An 18,815-nucleotide genomic window follows, 5' to 3' on the forward strand; every position below is an offset into this window, starting at 1 on the left:
GAGGCATGAGGAGGAAGGAAGTCCAAGGACTGGAGATTCAAAGAGTTGGGGTGACAAGAGTCTACAAGTAGAGGGTAGCCTGCCCCACGGTGGGTCATTTAGCAAGCGGAATGCGGGATGACAGAGTGATCTCTTCCCTCCCAGAAAAGCTTAGATCCAAAGGATAGGCGAGGGGCTGTGCTAGCTATGAATTTGCCCCTGTCCTGAAGACAGCCATCTTCTATTTATTTTTAGCACCCCACTGTCAGATGTTTTCAGAGAGCACCTCCCCCTCATAACCACTGCTTTTTTGTGCAGTTAATTACACTCCCAATGACAATTGTTTGAAAAAATCCCAAGACGATTAAGTGGAAGAGAAGCATTCCAAGCGAAAACGCTGAGCGCAGTGCCTGCGCCACTGAGACATTCTGCTCTAGACAGGAGGCACGTCTAGCCTGCAAGACACGGAGGCCCCGGCTGGTGAAAGGTGCACATTAAACATACAAACGAACAAAAAATACCTTGTGAGCTCTTCTTTAATCTTCAGGGGTTCATGTGGGTAGAATTTCACTCTAAAGCACATGGTGTATGGTGGATGAGCTGAAACATCATAAAGAAAAAGCATGAGAAAAGCAGCAAAAGACCATGGACTTACACACACACACAGGAAAGGCAGCCCAGGAGCCTTACGGACTAGCTGGGGGGCGGCCAGGGAGAAGCTGATTTTTCTGGAAGAAGCAGATATGATGCCCAAGAAAACAAAGTGACAACGACAACAAAACTCAAAGAAAATGCTTGACAGGACGCCCAGAGCAAATGAGGAATGCAAGCGACCTAGTCCATCAGTACAGCGTTTCACAGCATGGCTCGCCCTCATTCCTTCATTCCCTCCAGGTCACAGATCCAAGGAACATTTTCTTTTTCTGATTCTTCCCACCCCCTGTGACAGACAAATTGCCCATAAGCACCCTTCAGGTTTTTGGGCTCATGAAAGATTTTTTTAGCCTGTGAGGTGGAAAAATGTCACTGTACGTGACTAGTTTTTGCAAAATCATGATGCTTCCAAATTAAAATTGAGATTTACAAAATGGAGTCAGCCATCCACAGACCCTACTTCGTATATTTTTAGTATTATCTATCTATGAGGCAGTGACCTGCATGAAAATAAATACTTTTACACCTTCCTGGTTTGTCTGAATCAAGGTGGCATTATGTAGACTAATTCTGGTTGAGGTTCATGATTCTGGAGTGTTCCATCCAATTGCATCAGATATCCAGAACTCAATGAGCAGCTAATGAGATTCTACAGGATTTCCAACACCTTCAGTTATAAGACCACTACTGACTTGTACTATTACCCTAATAAATGCATATAAGTGTAGTAAGGTACATTCAGATTTCACTTAACATATAAAATGAACAACTTAAAATCAAGGAAATAGGATGGTTAGTATTACTATTTCCATGGATCTCACACACCTGCACATTTGTGTTTGTATCAGTAAAGCTACCTGGGGTCAGCTCTGAGTCTATATGCAGACGTGAGGATGAAATAGCATCCTATTCTCCCCAAAGTCCTCTTACAAGGTAAGCAGGAATTAAATTGCCATCAGCTCTACACTGTCTGGGTTACTCCAGATTTAGATAATTTCTTTACATAGAAAGAATCATCAGCAACAAATATGAATGTATAATGAGGATAATTTAATATGGAAAAAGTTATTTAAAATAATTTGATAGAAACCATCCAAATCGGACATACAAAAAAAAAAAAACACAACACATGACTGCATCTTGCTGACAATTGCAGCAGGAAAAAACTGATCTCTCAGACACACACTCACACGCGCGTGCACACACACACACACACACACACACACGGTAGAACTCTTTCCCTTCAGAGCCCTACTTCTCTAACGGAACTAGCCATTTCTTAACTGAGTTGGTTTCTCCTAATCTGACTCTATATTCCCTAGATATAAGATTTTTTCTGAAGCACTAGGAGAAAATGGATACCTTTAATATGGCAAAAAAAAAAAAACCCACTTAGAAAAATATAAATGATCAAGTCATTCATCTTTCAGGATATCTAGAGAATTAGGTACAATTCAAAATATTGTATCTTTAAAAATTCCCCAGATTCCATTTTAATTTGTTTAAAGCACCATCTTTAAGGTATTAAAACTAATGTCTTTTTATTTTATTATAATACCTCTGAATTGTTTTTAATAGGAAGGTTGAGACAGTTCTTATAAGAGAAAACAATAGTGCCAAAGATAGAATTAACACGTAAGACAAAAGAAATTTTCTTTTTTCTTTCTCTCTTTATCTTTTATTAAAGTCCTCTAAATTCATGCCTGTTTAAGCACAACCAGTGAAGATCGATAGATGACAGATAAACAGATAGATACATACATATATAGATAGACGGATAGAAGATAGGTAGGTAGATACATAGTTACATAAGCAGAGAGAGAGATACATGGTGAATAGAAGAAGATAGATACATAGACAGACAGACAGACAGATAGATGATCCATGCCCCTTAACTCTCCTTCACTTTGTCTCTATTCCTGCCCCACCTGTCTCTCAGGCCTGTACCTCATTCCACCCCAAACCCTGCAACCCATATCAATAATGCCATATATACACTTCCACCCCTTTTGCCATCCTGACATGAATATATGCCAACATGATTATATGTGGAGGGATTTTTAATCTATTCTAACAAAACGAGATCATACAGTACATCTCTCTTGCTTTTCTCACTTAGCTCTATATCCTGCCCATCCCTCTAAGATGGTAGATATAGATCTAACTTATTGTCTATAATATCTACATAGTAGTTCATATTGTGGAAATGCCAGAATTTACTCAATTATTCCCTTTTAGTTGTCATTCTTGTTGTTTCCACATTTTTGCAATTCAAATAATTCTATAATTTATGCATACACACATATACATCCTTGTGCACAGATCACTAAGTGCTTGCAGTTTTATTCTATGATGCAGACTCTCAGAAGTTGAATTGTTGGATCAATAGGCATAGGAGAATGTTTTCATGGGAGCAGAAAAAATAAGGCCAGCTAACTGGAAGTGAATTGGGGGAAGCAGGATCCTAGAAGATGCCTCGAAAGTAGAGCTGTCCTTTCTCTTCTACCTGGGCAGCCTGTTGGCTTACTGTGCCATAAGTTGGCTTCAGTTGGTGTCTGAGCTCATCAGATACCGATCAGGCCTCGCCTTTATCGTAAGGGATCAGATAGTGAGGCTCAGGACTGCTCCCCAGGTGACCCTCTTTGAATACTTCTGCAGGTAGGAAGTCCCTCCACCCAAGCATCCTCACTCCAAGCTCCAGAAAGGTTTAGAGTCTCCCCACATGGAGAGCTCTTCCATTATCTGAAGACAGCACTCATGGTCCTTCTGAATCTTCTCTAAAGTAAGCATCTACAGTTCCTAAATGCATCCTCTTTTGAAAGAGTTTGAGAGCCCTCTCTTCCCTCCCATGGCACCTCCACCCTCAGTGCATTCCTGTCTGCTCTGGGCTTCCTCAAGCCCCGGGCCCCAGGGCTACTGGCCTCATTCTGGACATATTTGTTGTCCCCTTTCAACAGCCTCCACTCAATGTTGATTCACTCTGAGTTTATAACGGACCCACACTCTTAATCCTTTTTTCCTATATGCTACTACTAAATCACACAGAAACAGCCACTACATTCCTGACATCTCCCTCCATTTGCAGGGTGTGATCACAAGAGAAATGAATGCCAGGTGGGAGTGATATGCTCACTACCAGCCCACTATAAGAAGGGATGAGAGCTGGCTGCAGGAAAAACAGGAGGAGGTACTCTACAAGCCCAACGTGTTCTATTTTCTCCTGCCATCATATATCCCCTATTGCATTTTTTTCTCATACCTACTCAGTGTCATTGACCCCGTATCACCAGTAGAAGAAGAAAAGTTTCCCTGTAAATTACAAGGAGCCCTCAGTTCTGGCACAGTGACCCAGGAGTAACCCCAGGAGGTACCTGGGCTGACAAGGAATCGATCGAGCTCATCGCCCAGGCCTGGAGAGGCCACTGTGGCAGTGGCCTTCTCCTCGAAGAACTCACTTAAGGTTCTGGATGCAAAATTATATTATAAAAAAAGTAGTGAAGCTGAGGAATGCTTCTTCACAGGGTTGGAGCAAGGTGAAAAGATAAATAATTTCCCCCAAAATGTTAATCTAGTTATGGATGACAAGATTCACGAAGGTCTAAACTTATACGTCTAGTTCAGCTAATTGTTGATCAAAGATTGACTCTGCCTGTCTGGCTGAATGAATTAATGAGTGATAAACCCAAGCTCTGAGGCAGATGTCCAGGGGAACAGTCAGGCCCCGCCATCACATTCATCCCTTGGCCCCTCTGACAGAATCAAAACACTCATCATAAGGTCCATAGCCTCGATCACAACAGAAATTCCTAGGATTGACATTTTGAAAGCATCCAGCTGTCTGTCTCAGCTTCTGTTCTGCCCCCTCAACATCTAGAACAAATTCAGGGACTCTGGAGTCAGTTACAGTAGCTACTTCTAGGGTGGAGGATTAATTAATTCAATCAATAAATATCTATTGAGCACCTAACAGGTACCAGGCACAATTTTAAATGTGCAAATAACAGCAGCTGTGAATAGACAAAAATTCTATCTTCATGGAGGACACATTCTAGTGGGGTAGACAAGTATAAAATCAACATAAGTAAGTAAAATATACAGGACATTAGAAGGTCATACATGCTATGGAAAGAATAAGGCAGAGAGGATTTAAGGGGTGAGAGAAACCACCCCCAACCTCTGTTCCCTCTTCCCATTCCCACTCTAATCAAATCCATGAAGGCAAGTGCAATTCTTTTTATTATCTTCTGTAAAACCAAACATGGGGAGAAATACAACCATTTAAAATTTTAAGTCATTAACCAAGGAGATGGGGGGTCATCTTTAACCCCCAGTGCGGGGCATGGGTTTGGGGCCAGGAGGTCAGAGTGGAGCACCGGCAGGCACCCACACCAATCGTGCAAGTGCTGAGAAAGGAGCCTTCTCAGGGTCAGCCTGGCAGCTGCCATTTACTCCCTGGGATGTGTCCAGGGTCCTGAATCCCCTTGTAGAGAGATGATTACCCCCTTCTCCAAGCTGCTAAGTGTCTCTGCTCAATCCAGTTTCCATGTCTTCTTATTCCTAAGCTACAGAAAAAGAGGGATGAAGTAAGGGAAGACTCTGTTCATGCCAAACATGTGGTGCAGAATCAGTAGGTGGAAATCCCTCATGAAGGAGCTATCTGTGGACCAATAAAACTGCAGCCTGAACTGGGGCCGTATCCCAACAGCGTCATCACGAACAGCCTTGTGCATCTTTCCTAGACCAGGTAGCATGGTCACCCACAGAGAACATATCGTGTCCCTCTCTACTGTGGTCCTTAGCTTCGGCAACCATGATGGAGCACACAGAGTGGTGAAGACTCCAAATCCCACAAGAAGTGAGCCCCCGAGTTTTGAAGGGGATGAAGACTTCCAACAGTGATCGTGAGCAAACCACCTAACCTTTCTGTTTCCTGCTTTGGAGAGGGGACAGTGCCAGCTTCTGTGTGTACCTTTCAGAGGTGTTGGGATGGATCCAATGGCCTCTTGGCACGTACATGCACATGGGGCGTTACCAAAATGGGAGATTTGGTTTTGTTGAGGTAAACACTCCTGCCAGGAGAAGAGAATGAAAGAGAGAGGTGAAAGTGGGAGGGAGGGGATGAGGAAGACTGAACTGAACCCAGCTCAATAGCTGAAAAGCATTTACTCAGCCACATCAGTGCTGAAAACCGAGGATACCACCAAGTAGCAGAGCAGGAAAAAATGTAAAATGCACTTTAAAACACGAGCAGCATGTAATAGCTCTGAGACCAGGAGGGTTCCTCTCTCAGCCAACTGATACGTGCCAGACAAGGACTGGGAGGCCAAGTGTCTCCTTGGGGCAGCCCAGTGGCCCCTTCTCGCATCAGCAGATTCCAGGGTGGCATCATTTTGGTAGTTTGTTAGCACTGAGAATGTGGGGAGAGGTACAGCTGTTTACAAAGCACAGACAGAATTTCTCATCTCCACATTGAGCCCTTGCCCAGAAGCAGGGGTGGGGATAGGAAACGATTAATTGAGCAGGCTCCTGGCTAAAAAGGGGGAAAAAGGAATTTCTATTTTTAACCAACAACCTTATTCAAATCTTTTAAAAACCAAATAGGATTTTTCAAGAGAGAAACATAACTTCGAAGGCTTTCTTAAAATCCAGAAGTCTTCCATCACTCATCATAAAGAATCACAGGAAAATAAAAAGCATTACATCAGGATTGCACGTATAGCATGCACACGGTCTTTCTTACATACATCTGGCTTACAGCTAGGAAAAATCTCCCCAGTCCCCTTTAAGTAGCAATTCAAGCATAGAGCCTGTGGCTCCAGCAGGTTGTACAGCAATTCCTGTACCTGGAATATGTCTCTCTTGTACCTTCCTCCTCTGGGACTCTTTTCAAAAACAAACAAACAAAAAAACCAAGTGTGATCAATGTGTTAGACTTTGAGACTCTGGAGAAATATTGCAAAGGGTTTTGTGTTGCAGACAAGACCTCTACTACCTGCAGATGTGAGGCTTGCTTTCCAAAAGACCCTAAGTAGGCATCAGAGGCTCCCAGCCTTTTCCATACAACTGATTCCTTTTTATTTCTAAGCAAATGAGCATTCTCCCTCCCATGTCTTTCCAGGTAGGCTTTAGAGCGAGGACTGAGGAGGGCGCCCCACATCCCTGCTGTGCACACACCACGCACAGTGATGCTAGTGGATTCATCTGTGCTGCATTTGATAATGAAACTGCTCGAAAGCACAAACTCTCTCTGTACACGTGCAAAGCGACACTCGAGCACCAAAAGGGCAGAGCATTGCTCACTCATTCTCCAGCTAGGACTCTTGGGATATGTGTAAATAAGCCAGCCACAGAGAGCGTGGGCTACATTAACAACTGCTCTTCTACTTGGAAATGATCATTGTCATTTAACAACTGTCACTATCAGCATCTTTATCATCAGTGATGATCCCTCCATCACACTTACTGAAGTGATCACCACTGTTGCCTCAGTTTCCAAAGCAGAGATGGGTTTTTAAATTGTGTTTAATTCATCCTCCTCCCATTATAGTCCCCACTTGTGCTTTTACGGCACACAGGCATGCCCACACACACGCGGGCCCTGACTAGGCCACTCTTAAGAACTCCCTAAGGGGCCACTGGCATGCTGAGCGGTTGCCTCACTAGTACTTGGTCTCCACACGCTCTGCCCGCCTGTGCCTGCTCAGGAGAAGCTCAAAAAGAGACTTTGGGGTCCAATACTTGTAATACCAAGTTCATTGCTTACACAAACAGCTATGGCCAAACTGAAAACTCTCAGCCTCCGTTTCCTCATCTGTAAAATGGAGATAATAATAGAACTAACTACAGAGATAGAGGTCAGCAAACTTTCTCTGTAAAGGGCAAGAAAATAAATAATTTCAACTCTGGGAGTCTCAAGGTCTCTGTTTCAACTATGCCACTCAGCTGTTGCAGTATAGAAGCAGCCACCAACAATATGAAAACAAATGTGTATCGCTGTGTTCCAATAAAACACTGAAATTTGAGTTTCATATGTCACAAAATATTATTCATCTTTTGCTATTTTTTAACCATTGAAAATGTGAAACCTATTCCTAGCCCAAAGGCCTTACAAACATAGGTGGCAGCCAGGTTTGGCTGACAACCCGATAGAGACCAGGATGGGGATGGCATGAGTTAATGACTGCCAAGCCCTCCGCAGACTGCCTGAGACCTAAGGACTGAACTCACCGTAGTTACGGTTACTCTGTAGTGCAGGGAAGAAACCGACATGGTTGAGGTAGAGCCCTTCCACTTGACCTCGCCCTTTACTTTGGTTGAAAGACTGAGAGGGGACTGTCATCTCCCATGGAGGAGGAGGGATGAAACAGGCATGAAAGAGGTGCACATATGAAGAGCTATTCGGCATTTCCGGCATCTAAAGCATGCTGCCTGAGCCTAGGGTGCAGTGACCTGAGAATTTTAGCCAAAATGTTAGCAAGAACACATGAAACTGAAGGCAAGAAGAGATCTAGGCACCTGCTTGCTGCTGCTGTTGTGTGACTAACTGGAACCTGGGAGTCATGATGGTAGGTATAAATCAACTGTAATAATAACTAGGACAGCTAAATTCAACTACTTACACAACCTGGTACTCAGATTTTATACTATAAAATTTTATCTAAAAATCAGGCATTATAAAGGATTTCCAACCAAAGGGAAACAAGAATAAAGTGTTCCCACCCACTCGGCCCACATTTGAATCTTCTCCAGTCCTCATATGCCAAGCATGGAAACTCTTGGCCCATCACAGTTGCCACTCAGACATTTATGCTGCCAACACATGTAGTTTTGAACCACGTGAGCCCTTATGAAAGAATGCAGGCATTCCCGAAGGAAGAAGGAGGCCCCCAGGAGTACCATACCAGGGATATATGGCCTTCTGCCAGGAAAAGCTCCTGTTCCTTCTGCTTTCCCCACTTCCCCTGTCACACTCCCCTCCTTCCCACGAAGAGGAGGGCTGGGTCCTCCCCGAAGCCGCAGGACCCACGACTGAACCCAATTGAAGTGATGTCAATGTCACCACCCACCATACCATAAGGATAAAGTTAAAGATTAGAGATCCATGGCTTGTCAAATGCACGTGTCATTTAGAATTGCATGCAATAAAATTAAGGGTTTTTGTCATTACTATTGTTACCATTATTTCATTTTATATTGGGAACTAAAGAAAGAGCACAATGTGGAAACCATTTATAAGCTCAAATTACATTAACTTTCTGGGAGAAGGACCAAACACGGAAATTTCTGGTGAAACAGTTGAACGCAGGAGAGAAAGAGATACCTGGCCAAATCTACTGAGCTAGCACTAGAATAAGAGAAACTGGCTTCCCAAGCTGGAGACCCTCCATGGCTGAGACATAAATCACAGCTGCTCTTCCTGGAAAGAAGGATTGGGAAGAAACCTGGAAAGAGCAAAAACAGTCAAAACTAAAGCACAGTAGTCAGGGACTTCGTGTTTTTTGATTTCCATAATGAGTTGTGTTCGGTCGTATGTTTTGCTTTCTTTTTTTAAAGCACATGCAGTGGAACTTCTTCCACCTGCTCCCTAAATGCAGCATTTCAATTCTAGTCAATAAGCATTTATTATGAACCAAGTATATGCACAACCTTGTGCTAAGCCATGGACTAGGTGAAGAGATCTTCCAAACTCAGTACTAGGGCTATGATTAGACAAGTATAGGTGTACATATGAGGACAATAGGTGAGCCTGCCCCTAGGTGTGAAGGTAGAGGTATTGTCTCTATAGGGACTTGGAGAAGTAAAATGTGTAAAACTTTACTGTCAGAAGCATCAAGTTCATCAAAAGCTAACAATATACATAAAGGAGAGGGGAAGTGAGCCACAAAGCAAAGGCATGACGGTCACCCAAAGAGTAACGACAAATGCTAGGTATGAGAGGTCTAAGAAAAACTCATGTCCACCTGGAACCTCAGAGTGTGACTCTATTTAGAAACAGGGTTTTGCAGATATAATTAATTAAGCTATGATGAGGTCATACTAGGTTAGGGTGGTGCTTAAATCAACTGGCTGGTATCTTTATAAGAGAAAGGGAAAGCAGACTTGGACACAAAGACACAGAGAAGCACAGGGAGGGCAGTGTGAAGCTGCAAGCAGAGAGTGGAGTGATACAGCGACAAGCCAAGGAATGCCAAGGATGGCCAGAAACCACAAGAAGCCAGAAGGGGCAGGAAGGATCCTTCCCTGGAGCCTTCAGAGGGAGCATGGTCCTGCTGACACCTTGATTTCAGACCTCTATCTTCCAGAAATGAGAGAGAGTAAATGGCTGTTGTTTTAAGCCACCCAGTGTGTGATAATTGGTCATGGCAGCCCCAGCAAGGAGAGCAACTGGGAGAACAAGCAGAGTTGGGAGTCGAGCCTCCAAAGTGGCTTCATGAGTGAGCATGGCACCTGTGGCTTTTCTCCTTCTGTTCCTTACACCAGGGCAAAATCAATGCTCTTGGTGTTTCCCCTTCTCTCTCTCTCTCTCTCTCTCCCCATGACCCCCTGCCCTTTTGACAAAATCATTCATCAGCAAGAGAGCTATTTGTTAGACTGGCCCCAAGGGGGATGCTGGAAAGCTGAAGAATGTGACATCAACACAAAGGGCCACAAGTATCAACGTCAGAGTCAGGAATTACGCACCATCTCAGGGTTCCAGAGGGAGCTGTTGTAACTTCTGAGAAGCAGCACCATAGACAGCAGCCAGCAATTTGACTCAATATTGCAATTACAGCTGAGTCGGACCCAGGTATTAGACAGAGGCTGGGAGCCCTCCCCACCCAGGTTTGCGAGCAGAAGTCATTTCCAAGCAGCCCTGCCCCTTCAGGGTGCTTGGCAGCAGCACAATGTCTAGTAAATACGGCAAGAATAAGTTCTTAACTACCCTGCTGGGCTAATCAGGCCTCAGACAGGCATCAGCCAGGATTAAGCAGAGAGCCTATTTAGAAGAGTCAGTGAGCTTTCTCTCTTCCAGGGCTCGGTTTTTATAGTACATGCTTAATACATAATGCACTGTCATTTCTTCCTTTCTTTCTCTCTTCCTTGATTTATGCATAAACTTTCTCGTCTTTTATTTTCTCTTTTTTATTACTAAGTGATACATGAATATATTCTCATTGTAAAAGATCAGAGTCTAATGTAACTATTAATATATATAATAAAATGTGAAAGCTTCATGTCGCTTCACCCACTCTCTTCCCCATAGGTAACCACAACTGAGTGCACATCTTTCCAGTCCTTCTATGCTCTTATATAGTCATATAAAAGTAATCTTTTGTTTTCATATAAATGAATCATTCTATATGTGGTATTTTATCTGCCTTTCTAACTCAACTATATAGCTAATAAATCTTTTCATGTCAATAATATACATCTGCCTTGTTCTTTTTAACGACTGCATGTATTCCACATAATTTATTTAGTCTCGCTAGAATTGCTGGGCTTTTCATTACTTCCTCAATGTTACAAGCAAGGCTGCAGTGGACATCCTTGCGTGATACATACCTGTGTGTGAACAAATTTTGCTTTAGCTAGATTCATAGAAATTGACTTGTTAGTGCTCACTTCAGCACCACATACACTAGAAATTGACTTGTTGGACCAGGAGACATAGGCGTTTTTAATCTTGAAAGATACAGCCAAATTACCCTCCAAACTGGCTTTACCAGTTTATACACTCTCACCAGATGTGTTACCATCATCCTCATCAACTGGGTATTATCAATAATTACAATTTTCTCAGTATAGTAAATAAAAATATCTCATTTTAATTTGCATTTCCTGTATTACTAATGGTGTTGGACATCTATTGGTCATTTATTGTTATTCCTTCTCTGCATCTTTTTGCACCTTTCTATCGAGTTGTTCATCTGTTTAGTTTGTAGCACCATACTTTATATATTCAGCATGTTACTACTTGTTATATATTTGGCAAATGTTCTTCCCTTTGTTTTCTTGTGTTTTAATTTGGTTATAATCTGTTTTATAGTCATTTATTCAACAAACATTTACTGAGAATCTACTCTGTGCAGCAAACAACCCAAATATTCTGGTTCAGAAGTTTAATTTTTGCACAAATGTGTCAGCATTTTTCTTTGTTGCTTCTTAGTTTTATATTTTCCTTGGAAAGCTCTGTGCTACCCCAAGATTCTAAAAAATATTATCAGATTGTTATCTAAAACTTCCACATATGGTTAAATCTACTGGCTTTTTGAATACATCTAGAATGAATCCCATGTAGAGTGTAAGGTATGCCTTTAGCTTCGTTTTTCCAAGGAGAAAGGAAATTATCCAAAAATCATGCCTTAATTTTAAAAACTATCTTTCTGTCTCTGATATGAAATACAATCTTTATCATAACCCATATTCCTATAAATAATGGATTGGTATAGTCATTGTTTTTTCTGTTCCACTGATTATTTTCCCATTCTTGGGTCTATCTTAATTACTAAATGTGTCTATTAATAGGCCTCTTTTACTAAAGCTCATATGCCTTGATTTGCTATCTAACAGAACAAGGACCCATCATTGTTCTTCTACCTATTTATTGGCTAGTGTTGAGCATTGTCTTCTGTAAATGAGCCTCAGGACCATTGTTCATCATAAAGAATCTCACTGAAATTTTAATCTGAAAATTATTTTTTTATTTCAGAATATTATGGGGGTACAAACACTTTGGTTACATGTATTGCCTTTGCACTGCCCGAGTCAGAGCTACAAGCATGCCCATCCCCCAGACAGCTGCACCGCACCCGTTAGGTGTGAATATACCCATCCCTCTCCCCCCTCCCACCTGCCCATCACCTGATGAATGAATGTTACGTCCATATGTGCACATAAGTGTTGATCAAGTAGTACCAATTTGAAGGTGAGTACATGTGGTGCTTGTTTTCCATTCTTGTGATACTTCACTTAAAAGAATGGGCTGTAGCCCCATCCAGGATAATACAAATTTTATTCATAGAGATCTTGCAGATTTCTTGTTAACATTTATTTATAAGAAATTTGTATTTACTTGTTATTGCTATTCTAAATAATAGCACTTTTTAACTAAAAGTAGACTTATCATTTGATCCAGCAATCCCACTACTGGGTATCTATCTACCCAAAGGAAAAGAAGTATTTTATGAAAAAGATAACTTCACTCAAATGATTATTGCAGCGCAATTCACAATTGTGAAGATGTGGAATCAACCCAAGTGCCCATCAATTCATGAGTGGATTAACAAAATATGGTATATATCTCCCATGGAGTACTACTAAGCCATAAAAATAAATGAATTAATGTCTTTTGCAGCAATTTGGATGGAACTGGAGACTATTATCCTAAGTGAAGTATCTCAGGAATGGTAAAACAAACACCATATGTACTCTCTAATAATTTATAACTAGCTGATGGGCACATACGGGCACAGAAAGAAGCAAAAATCACTGGAAGTCAAGAAGGGGGAGGGAGGAAGAGGGGAGGCATAAAAACCTACCTAATGGGGACAATGAACATTATTAAGGTGGTGGGCACATTTATAGCCTGGACTAAAGCACTATAAAAGCCGTCCATGTAACAAAAACATTTGTACTCCCTTCATATTTTGAAATTAAAAAATAATAATAATAGCACTTTTTTCCCATTACATTTGAGAAACAGTTACTACTTGTGTATTAAAAAGCTATTGTTTTAGGATATTAATCTTGTACCCAAGGAGAAAAGCCAGCATTAGTTGTGGGCAGGAGGTAGGAAGAGAAGGCAGGTGGAGAATTTGGAGAGGACAAAACCAAGTTTAAGACACTGTCTGGATCACTGAGAAGGAATCCAGCATCCCTGAACACCCCAGGCTTGGCCGAACAGAATGAGGTATTGGAGCAAGACACAAGAAATCTCAGGGTAGTTGAGGGGAAATGTTCTGTGCAGAACTGAAGAAATGGCTGCATGGCATGTGTAGGCAGAGAGGAAGCTTCAGATGGTGTGCACAAGTTTCCTCAAGGCTGAGCCCTTTCTGCCTGTCCCAGCAGCAAATACGGATGTGCTAAGTGCCAAGGGGTGAAAGAGACCTGGAGTGGGGACCACAAGAGCAGTGGAGACTTGCAGGCTATGGCCATGCATGGCAGGAACCAGGGTCTCAGGAGCACACACCGCTGTGTGCTCAGAGTCCAGGTGGGACCTGTTATACCCAGAGAGGACACAGTAGGGAAAGAGGCCAACAAACAAAAGCCAAATCACACGAGACACACTGGGAGGACTCGCATGACTGTGCACAAGAGAGAGATCACCCTCATTACCACAACAGTGCATAAACTTCTCCTGCCTCATAGTGCCATCCTGGGGTAGCAAGAAGGGGAAAGCTCTTGATATGGAAAAAATACTGCAAAATGGAGCATGCATTTTCAAATGACTATGTTTAAATTATGAATTGACTCCGTAATTTTCTGAAAAAGATCAAATTCTAAACTAGCAAATCCTGAGTAACCCTAAAGTGGAAAGAGTAAACTTTTGCCTTTAAGGGAAAGGCAGGGATCACAAGTAAGTTGAATTTAGTCATTGGAAAATAGTGTTGCATTTCTGCACATCTGAGCCATAGTGTGTAACTTTTTAAAAAATCTTTCCATGCTAATGTAATTAGTGCAGCTACGTAGATCCTGTAGAACAGACAGTATCTGTCCTCTTGATGTATGCCACTTCATGTATACACACTGGCCACATTCCACAGTTATGGGGTCAAGGCTAAAAGCACTAAGTGAGAAGAGTCACTGTTAGGTTGCATAGCAACACTCCTTCAGGAAAAGGAAGGACTCTGAAAACCAAACATTCAAAAATATGCCACTTGAGTTAACACTTTGTTTGCATGCAATCTGTTATCTGAGTAATCTTACAAAAATAAAAAAAGGATCAACAGCTCAGTCCACATTTGTACATATGGACATGCAATGACACAGGCAAATGAGAAAGATATTCCCTCAACACTGCCAGACAATTATGCAGCCCACCTGCATTTTTACCTAATAGGTGAGATTAAAATTTTGATTTTTAAGGCTCCAGTTCCAGGTAGGATGGGCTAATTGCATCCCACTCTGTCTCTCTTACTGAATGTAACTGCAAAACCTGGACAGGATACATGTAGCAGCTGTTTAAGGATTCTAAAAAGTAAAAAGTAGAGGGCAGATTGGAAAGGAAGATGAGAATTCAAAAGACCACTAAACCAGTGGTGAGTTCCACACTCTTTTCTCTGGTATTATCTGGCCAGCGTCTGGGAGACACCTGGAAACAGACATGAACTCAGACAGAAGAAACTCCAGAAGAAGCTCCTAGTTAGGGCTTGAGGGGCAGGAAAGGAAAGGGAATTCTGGTGGCAACCGTAGCAACAGAAAGGGGGCTGGAGATTTCTTTTCTGGAAGTTTTTAAACCAAATTTCTTTAATAGTTATAAAACTACTCAAGTTATATATTTCATATTGGGTTAGTTGTAGTAAGTCATGGTTTTTGAAGAAAAAGTCTATTTCATCTAAGCTGTCAAATTCAAGTGCCCAAAGTAGTTCTGTGGGGTTTGTGGTGATGTCCTCCCTTTCATTCCTGATGTTGGTAATTTGTGTCTTCTCTTTCTTTTTCCTCCTCAGTCTTGCTAGTTCATCACTTTTCTTAATCTTCTCAAAGATCAGCTTCTATTCTCATTGGCTTTTTTATATTATGTATTGATAAACATAGCAACTTAAGTGAATCTCAAGAATTATTAATATTATGCTGACTTTAAAAGGCAGTCTCAAAGGTTACGTGCTATATGATTCCATTTATATGACATTCTAAAAAGACAAAAATACACTGATGTAAAACAGATCAGTGGTTGGGGGAGGGAAGTCACTACAAAACAGCAGCACAAGGGAGTTTTCAGGGTGATGAAAATCAGGATACTGCTCTGTATCCTGACTGTGGTGGAGGTCATGAAAATCTATATGTGTTAAAATTTATAGAACTTCACACCAAAATAAAGTCAATTTTACCATATGTTAATTTAAAAAATAAAATTTTATGTCTCTCCTAAGTTCACAGAAGAAATAAGTCTTTGATTTGAGAAGCATCCCAATTTTAAAATGATACCAAATTAAGTAACTATCTAATTAATTAGTTTTTCAATCAAACAAATATTTCTCTTCCTTCATAAACTTGAAGTTACCAGAAAAATATCTATTTTGAACAAGGTTTTGGGGAAACAAGAATTCCCAGGTAACATCTGTGGAAGCAAATTGCTACAAGCTCCTTGGATGGATATTTATCACAAAGGAGGAAATTTAAACTATGTATATCTTTTGATCCAATAGTTTCATTTCTAGGAACTTTTAGTACAGATGCACTTTCACAAGATGCAAGAATGTATACAAGTACATTTACTGCAGTGTAATTTATAGCAGCAAAATGCTAGAAACAACTTTGATCTGCATTAATAAATAAATTATACACACGCATACAATTAACCATACGAAAACCATTTTTAACACAAAGCCAATCATCACTTGCTGATATTGAAAAATCTCTAAAATTAATTAAGAAAAAATATCAAGGTAAAGAACAATCATTGTTTATAAAAGGCCTTATATATGTTGGTGGATTGTACATACCCCAAAATATGTATGGATATACAAAATATAGTTAGCAATAGTTATCGCTTTGGGGTGAGCTTGGGAATATAAGAGGCAGAAGGAAGGAAATACTTTTCATTTTCATTTTAAATATTTCTGATCTGTTTAAAAAAATCACAAGCATGATATTTTTTTAAAAAACCAGTAAGAAAGAAATAATAATGTCTTTGTACAGGGTTTATTAATCAGGACAGCTGACCTTCAACCAACCCTAGGAAATATCATTCCTGGGAACACCTCAAGTCAGAAGGATCTTAACAGGGCCAGAGCAAAGGACCTGAACGTCCATCATCCTGTGTGAGTGAGAAGCATTTCCTCCAAGGAATGATTGCCTACTAACAGGCAATACGAGTATAAAAGGATAAAGCTGCCTGGGGCCCTGCAACCAGATCTTTTAGATTAATTCTTGGATGAGTCCCAGGAGTTGGACTCAGTTTCTCTGGGTTAACAATATATATAAGGCCTAGTTTAAATCTTTTTCTAATTTACAGTAAATATTTCTAGGACATATGTACAAGAACATAGAAGATCTTGATACTGAATGACATTACCAATAACAAAATTAGATTTATGATCTTAAGAAAATTACATAATTTTATGTTCACTAATGTTCTTAGCAATACGACAGGGGACTGGGTGATGGGTTAGACCTGTGCCAGTTCCTAGAATTAGTGAGTCACCCTATCTGGTTTAGAAATTGAATTTTACACAATTCTTTTATCTAGATGCAGATCCCATTTGTCATTAGATTGAAACTGGCCAGTAGTCAAATGTCAGTCTCTAAACCATTTTTATAAAACATTAGATATTATCCATTGACTGTTCAGATTTGCTATATTATAAAGACAACGTTCTTAAGCAGTAAATTCCTCACAAGCTTTCCATTTCTCACAAAGTTTAAATCTTTTCGTATATTAGGTGTTGAAATATCTTTAAAGATAAATTTCAAAAAAAAAAGATAAATTTCTATTTCACAAATGTACATGGCCTATGGGAAAAAAAATATTGCATGATGTATAACAACAAAAGTCAGGAACCATTTAATATACTAGAAGTAGCCTGAATATTTTTAAATATATAAACAAAATATCAACATTTGGCAGTGAAGGGATAAAAGCGTGGCATCCGCTCTTTCTTCTCAGGCATGTTAGTTCATTCTCATTATCCTGCATATCATACTACACGGAGCCTCCTGGGACCTCTGTCCTACCCCTTCTACTGGGACAAATGCCCTAACTCTGTTCCAGCCTCGCCCAACAGCCTGGCCTCCCTGACTCCCCACCCCCTCACTGCACTTGTGCCCATCTCAGCACAGACACCTGCACTGGCCACACAGAGTTGACCCTTGAAAGATGGGAGAGGGAGGGGGAAGGAAAAGAAAGAGACAGAGGGAAGGAGGACTGGGGAGGGAGGAAGAGAGAGCAAAAGAAGCAGGAAGGAAAGGGAAAAAGAAGAGAGTTAATAAAGAGGTATGTTGTTTGCCAGTTTGTAGTCCATGTTCAGTTTCTTCCTTCTCCCACCTGAAAACCCTGCCCAGAATAATTCCTTCATATTTGAGAAAGAAAAGAATCCTTTGAATGATGACAAGTGACATAAGATGCATTAACCTGATCTCTGATGAGAAACTGATGTATCGCCTACACTTCAGAGCCCTGGGAAAGTTGATGTGGAGGCATACATGGATTGGGGGGACAGGCAAAGAGTTTCTGAGGTGTATTTCGGAAGTTCCCCTCCAAGCCATAAATGAAAGCAGATTGGCTACAGCCTGCCATGGGTGACCAGGACAAAACATCATGTCTCCCAGGACTACTGGTGAACACCCCCCTCACAGAATCCCAGATGAGCGACCAAGGATTCGAGAGGGATGTTACCCAAGCCAACTTTTCCAAGAGCTCATTAGTAAAAAAAAAAAAAGAAAAAAGAAGAAGAAGAAGAAGAAGTTCAGAATATCAAAGCTTTAAAACAATTACCCAGAAAAATTATTTTTACTTCATTTTTGAGAGTCCGAGGGGTGGAAAAGTACAGTACAATCTTCTGCAAAGTTTTCAGTAAGATTTTAGTTTCCAAACACACCTGCTTCTCCCATCCCCCTCAAGACTCACCTCCTCCAACTCTGAACCATTTACTAGCAACCCTCATGGTCAAAAGGAACCAGGTACCTGGTGATTATGTTTAAGGGATATTTAACCAGCCAATTTCAAAGCTCCTGTTCAAATGTGAAACATGAGGGCAAGACGTAGGGAGGCGGGGAGGCTCCGGGGACAACAGGGAGAGGGACTGCTGAGGGGAGCCAGGGGCACAGAAGAGGAGGAGAGAAGATGCATAGCTCCCGACAGAGAGCAGCTCCCACTCGCCCATACATCTCCAACTCTACCCATTTTTCCCCTGGCAGGAGAAACTTTGTCAGGAAACAGAATCTATCTTTGGACATTTTGTAGCAAAAATAAAGCCACAAATTGACACTTACATTTCATTTGCTTGGAGATGGACTTGTTAGGCTCAAGCCAGTGCTGAGGAGAA

General features: G+C 41.1%; 1 protein-coding gene across 4 annotated transcripts in view; it reads right to left on the reverse strand.

Annotated features, from left to right (window-relative positions):
• FRMD3 (FERM domain containing 3) overlaps positions 1-18,815 on the reverse strand; it is a 286,342-nt gene that overhangs the window by 94,307 nt on the left and 173,220 nt on the right. For all 4 annotated transcript variants that reach the window (XR_006737691.1, XM_045562209.1, XM_045562210.1 and 1 more), the window contains exons 3-4: positions 18,763-18,805; positions 501-579 (exon numbers count right to left, since the gene is read on the reverse strand). Coding sequence is in view for 3 of the 4 variants with exons in the window: in XM_045562209.1 (XP_045418165.1) it covers positions 501-579; positions 18,763-18,805 (122 nt within the window). In the remaining variant the exon portion in view is untranslated. The remainder of the gene's footprint in view (positions 1-500; positions 580-18,762; positions 18,806-18,815) is intronic.

The sequence above is a fragment of the Lemur catta genome, chromosome 10 (assembly GCF_020740605.2).
Source record: "Lemur catta isolate mLemCat1 chromosome 10, mLemCat1.pri, whole genome shotgun sequence".
Taxonomy (NCBI): Eukaryota; Metazoa; Chordata; class Mammalia; order Primates; family Lemuridae; genus Lemur; species Lemur catta.